Source organism: Anarrhichthys ocellatus, unplaced genomic scaffold (assembly GCF_004355925.1).
Source record: "Anarrhichthys ocellatus isolate YVR2014 unplaced genomic scaffold, GSC_Weel_1.0 scaffold57, whole genome shotgun sequence".
NCBI lineage: Eukaryota > Metazoa > Chordata > Actinopteri > Perciformes > Anarhichadidae > Anarrhichthys > Anarrhichthys ocellatus.
Genome location: NW_022280087.1, coordinates 1,596,634 through 1,602,633, shown reverse-complemented (window position 1 = coordinate 1,602,633; position 6,000 = coordinate 1,596,634). Strand labels below are relative to the sequence as shown.

General features: G+C 39.9%; 1 protein-coding gene across 1 annotated transcript in view; it reads left to right on the top strand.

The window, feature by feature from the left end:
* The first annotated feature begins 624 nt into the window (after window positions 1-624).
* The window catches only part of sema4ab (sema domain, immunoglobulin domain (Ig), transmembrane domain (TM) and short cytoplasmic domain, (semaphorin) 4Ab), a 34,195-nt gene continuing 28,819 nt past the window's right edge, over window positions 625-6,000 (top strand). The window contains exons 1-5 of the mRNA XM_031871233.1: window positions 625-676; window positions 1,169-1,306; window positions 2,680-2,807; window positions 3,337-3,518; window positions 5,032-5,176. Coding sequence (XP_031727093.1) covers window positions 625-676; window positions 1,169-1,306; window positions 2,680-2,807; window positions 3,337-3,518; window positions 5,032-5,176 — 645 coding nt within the window. The remainder of the gene's footprint in view (window positions 677-1,168; window positions 1,307-2,679; window positions 2,808-3,336; window positions 3,519-5,031; window positions 5,177-6,000) is intronic.

Genomic DNA, 6,000 nt, shown 5'->3' with positions numbered 1-6,000 from the left:
AAATAAAATGAACTTTTTTGATTTTAGCAAATGGCTGCAATGAAACAGAGTGAAAAATTTAAAGGGGTCTGAATACTTTCCGTACCCACTGTACGTATGTTACTGCTTCAGTCTCTCTCTTTCAAACACTCAATCCAGAGTTAATGGTTTTTGGAACAGTGGAAAGACTAACAAAGGTGGTTTTGATGAGTTTTATTTAGTTTCTGTGGAGTTTGAATGAAAAGAGTTTTACAATGATCAGCGAGGTAAAATCACTCTGTCAGTGGAGGCTGTGGGATTTGAGGAGTGCATATAACGACAAATAATTTGGATATGATTTTCTTTTCGTAGCTTTGTCGATAGTGTGTTAATTGTTTTGCACTTTGATCAGTTGTAGTGAGTTTTCAAATTCCTGTTTTTATTCTTATATAAAACTAATGGTTATAATTCACAGCAAGATCAAATAAGAATTGGCAGATAAAATAATTAAGAAAAAAACTGTAAAAGTGAGTCTTGAGAGATGATTTAAAAGACGGCAGTGAGTTTTCTAGACTTAGTTCCTAAAGTAGGCTATTCCAAGGGGTTGTGGCACTTCAAATCCCCTTTCACCCTTGGTCTTCAGCCTTGACCGTGGAATAGGTAACGATGCCTTGTCAAAGGACCTCAGGCTACGGGTTGTTGAGTAATAATTCAGAAGGTCAGCCAGGTAGCTCGATGCCATACCACGCAGGGCCTTAAAAGTCAAGATTAAAATTTTTAAATCGATTCTAAAATGGACAGGAAGCCAGTGAAGGGAAGCTAAAATTGGGGTGAAATGATCACGTGAGTGTGGCAGCTGCGTTTTGGACAGCCTGAAGACTTGTAATCATGTTTAAGCTAAGGCATGTAAACACAGAATTACAATAATCAAGATGTAATGAAATCATGAATAAATTACGTTATGAATGAATTTGAAGATCATTAAATGTAAGAAATGCCAAGAAAAGAAAAAAGACAGCCCGGTACTGTTAGTCAGCCACCAGGCTGTCTGAGAGTATGACATCATGGACATGACATCATGGACCACCTGCCTGTTTTAGAATGCAGCACTTGTAATATTAGATATTTCCTGCAATAATTGTTCATGTTAAAGGGGCATGGCTTATACTTTGTTGTCATACTCAGTGTTTCTCTTCAGTATTGTGCTAAGTGATCTGTTTCTCAGATGGAGAGCTTTATACGGGGACGGTGGCAGACTACAGGGGGAACCGGCCAGTCATCTCCCGGCACCTCAGTGAGGGCCGGCGTGTTGACCTGAAGTTGGATGATACATTAGGATGGCTGGAGGGTGAGTGTGTTGTTGGTCAAAATGAAATTTATGGTAGTCATAGCAGTTGGGAAGAGAATTGTATTGATGTATTAATGAACGTGTTTGGACTGCAGTTATTTTGACAGTTGCTGAGTACTTGATAATTGCTTAGTTCTTCATTTGAGGTAGCATGTGAGGGATATGAACTTTCAAAACTGAGAATAAAAAGATAATATAAACTAAAACAACAAAAGAGCACAAGACTTGTGTGGGCCATGGTTAGAGACCTGAATATACCCAGTTGGCCAAGTCAACACCCCAGCACTTGTCAATCCTGTCAATGTTTTGAAATGGCTTAAACATTGACCACAGTTGTTTATGAAAGTAGTATCATGATTTGAATTATGGATGAGTCAATTATTGTGCCCTTGTTCCCAATCAGTCATTTAATATTGAATATCTTCTAATACCAAGTCCCGATCAGATACTTCAAGTCCATTTAAGCTATTGAAATCAATCTAATTGCAGTATGAAAAGTTACCTGTATCCAAGCTGGTCCCAAATGTTTTTATTTAATTAATAATTTATACAAAATCAAAAGTATGATAAAACAAACCCTCTCTGTAATTGTTTTGGCCTTGTCGCTGTCTCAAAGGAATTCTCTCTCCCTTAAAAGTGTTTCTGAGTTACTTGAATGAACTGGATTCTGTTGAGTGTTTATTTTCGTTGTCTGCAGATCTTTTGCACATATTACAGTAATGAATTACTCTTTTTGGCTTTTTGGTCGCAGTACTTTTGTTGAACTAATAGTGGCGTGGGCAGTTTGGGGGTCATTGGCTCTCCACCGATCTGTGTCTGTGCTGTCTGCGGTGAAACACCATGCACCATAGATTACAGTCACTCCAGACTATCTGAAATCAAGTGCACAGAAATTAGGTAAATAACATCACTAAATGGTCTCATACTGCATTTTGCAGTTTATGGTGTGTAGTGTTTCGTCGCTGGTCAGGGCGGAGTGCAGCGCAGTGGAGGAGAGATGGACAAGGGAGAGTTGACGATTTGACGACGGCTACACTTGTTGCGTTGCTGTGCATAAAGGCTTCAGAAGTAAAAAAACAACTGTGTGACAGCTGACGTAAAAAGGAGGATCGGAACGGGCTCAGTAGAGCAGATACCGATCATTAAAAAATGCCTTGAATACATTCCCTATTTACTGTAGGTGTTATGGCAACTTTGAAATGTCCTTTACATCATTAAAAAGACTGTTGGCCAACAGGGGGGTTTATGCATGGACTCAATGTATCCCAGACACAAATTTAGGGATAAGCTGTAACATATTGTTTTATATGAATGATTTGACATATTTCCACAAACTTACATCTTGGGAATACTTTTTTATCTATTTGCTGTAGATCCAACCTTCATCAGATCCAGTTTCATTCCTGATGAGGAGAAAATCTACTTCTTCTTCAGTGAAGTGGGCAGAGAATATGACTTCATCGACAAATTTATTGTTTCTCGTGTCTCTCAGATCTGCATGGTAAGGGTAAAAGAATGGGCCTCATGCAAGAACCACTCATACACGCACATTTGTTTTTAGGCGGCACATACAAGTGACATTTTTCTTGTAATTAAAATTTTGTCTTGGGTACTAACTAAATTCAGGAGTGGTCCAGACCTGTCCTACAGGTAGTCTGTGAGCCAAAGTACATGAATACGTTCTATTCTCATGTCCCTGTGTTTTCATTCTTGTATGTATTCACTCTTACTTGTTCATGCTCATACACTTAACTCACACAATCATACATTCTTCAAATGCATTCATGCATATAATGTATTAATTTAATATTCTAAAGTATATACACTCTGTCAGGGTTCAACACTGTTTTTTTTTTTTACACTTGCCCAATCGGGCAAAAGAAAGTGGGGAAAAAAGTCTAGTTTGTCAGAGGTATCCAGGTGGGGGGGGAGACCAAACTCCGACATACTGCTGTGTCTGAAATACAGTGTAGGTTACAACAACAGCAGGTTGCAGTGCTGTGATGCCTTCTTCTCTTCTCATGTGTCAGAGTGATGTTGGAGGTCAGCGGACCCTGCAGCGACGCTGGACAACATTTGCCAAAGCTCAGCTGTTGTGCCAGGCTGACAATGAGCTGCCCTACAATGTGATCCAGGACATAGACACCCTCCCACCAGCAGAGGGGGCCCCTGCAGATGACACACTCTTTTATGGCATCTTCACTTCCCAGTGGTCAGTTAACTAAAGGGCAATAACCCATACAGCAACTAATGTACAATCCCTGAAGCTATGGTGGCCTGTATCAGCTGTGACTTGTGAAAGTCCTAGGGTCTCATTTATAACGCTCAAAACGGGGCCTTTAAGGGGTGTACGCCACTTCCCAAGCAAAAGTTGTGATCTACAAAATACAACTTGACAGGAGAATGTGCGCACCTGTACGCAAAATCTGACCCATGTGTACAAACATTTTGGAGACACTGGGAAATTGGCAACGCAGATGGCGAGGTGGTGAATTGAAGCCAGAAATGTGAGAGGCATCATTACAGGTATAATGATGCCTCTCCCATTTAATTTCACTTCATAGCACACGTTACTTTGCACTTATTGATCCTCTTTATCATGAACAGTCAAACCAGCAGTGTTATTTGTGTTTGTACTCGTGAGCCATAACTGTAAGCACATTTCAATTAAAAAAAATATATGAACCAACTCAAACCTCACATTCAATATCGCTTAATGTTTCATCGGCGCTATGGAAATAAGGCCAGAGACGGCTGTCGTACGATCACTCCATATCACATTATCAGCAGCTCATTTCTATGCATCAACATTGATAAGGTGCTTTGCATTGACCATTTATGGTTGAATGTGGGCGTGTAGAGGGCGGGATATGAGGCTGAATCAGCTGTGCACATTTACAGGTTGATTTGGGATTTATAAAAGGAATTTGCGCACTGGCAGGAGTAAGAAAGTTTTTAAAAATCTGAATTTGTTTTGGCGTACGTGCATATACTCTTTTCAATGTACGCAAACATTAAGTGTGGATCCCACGCACTGATTTATAAATGAGACCCCTGTTCATGCCGAGTGCTGCTTAAAGCAATGGTTCCCAAAGTGGCAAAACTTTAAATAGTTTGTCATCACATAAAAAAGAGGCCACTTTTACATTAACTACATTTTTACAAAACGTTATTAAACATACAAGTGAAGAATACACTGGATTTATCATTTGGAAAATCCTTGTTAAATATGCTGTTATGGTTAAGACTTTTCATAGTAAAACAACACGGCACCCAAGATTGTTTTATGAGCACAGCTGTAAGAAAGATTTGTCACCGTTTATGGAGATGGTGAAACAAGGTAGGAAAAACAATGGTGCCAAATAAGGGTAGGAGACTTTGAATGGTGGAGGGATGCGTGGAGCAAAAAAGAACCTCGAAATGATGTGGTCTGAAAAGAATAGTTCAGCATGTTAAATATGCTCTCGCATACAGGATCTTGTGTGTGGTAGAAACTCTGGGAGAACACACTATAGGAAGATACAGGGGTGCTCTTGCACTACTACTAACAGAATATTCTATTGAGGACAACGTACAAGTCAAGTTGGAGCAGGTAGTGCATCAACAGGAGGCTTTGTCACTGTATCTTCTGACTGAGCTGTCGTTCTTATTTATCGACACATGTATTACTCTGTTGTGTGCACCATTAGCTCTCATTCATATCGTCTTTTCTTTCCATTAACTAGGTCTGTCAATTCTGGACGGTCAGCAGTGTGTTCATTTCGCCTGACTGACATCAAATCAGTTTTCTCTGGTAACTACAAAGTCCTAAACCGGGACACATTACAATGGAGCACACGGGTTCAAGAAAAGGTTGCAAATCCAGGAGAGGTAAATGGTCCCCTCAAATTGATATGGGAATGGAACTTTAAGATGAGATTGGACTTTATCCTGAGTGAAGTTGACGTGCAACAGTTATAGCAATATAAAGCTAAAAAGTATTGAACAAATGCAAAAGCCGGAAGTGAGCAACAATGGATGTTGATAATGAAACAGGCCTACAATTACACTCGTATGAACCAGGCCTGAATCGATCGCAGAATTGATCACCGGCAATAGGTACATAATGCATGCCGGTCAGATGTGTGACTGACTTGATCCCAACTTACTCTAACGTCATGCACACTATGGGCAATGATAACTTCATGAGGTCGCTGCAGTTCTTAGCGCCAGGCACTTCAGCTGCTTTCCACCAACTTTGCAGTGGGTGTACTGATAGTTCCATTAGCTATTAAACAGAAACAATGGTGCTCACTTGCTCATTCACACAACTGAACACATACTCTCCCTGGGTTTATGCCTGTAGTCGGTTAATTGCAACAAGACTGCTCGTTTTTATTAAGTTAAACGTGCAGTCTTTAGGATTGTATTACTACAAGGAGTAAAGTATTAGTGTTTTACTCACAAATATTTTATTGCAGATACAGTAACAAGTGTAGTTGCCGTCAACTTGAGTATCCTTCACTTCACCTGTTTCTCTTCACCACCAGCAGAGAAAATGCGTGCTGCGGTGTGAAAATAAATGACACCAAAACATAAAAAAATACTAATAAAAACACCAGTGACGTAGGGGCTTATAAATACTACGATCTTTAATTATTTAGCACCGGTGACCAAAAGCGACCGTACCTTCAGATAACGTAAAACGCAAAAGG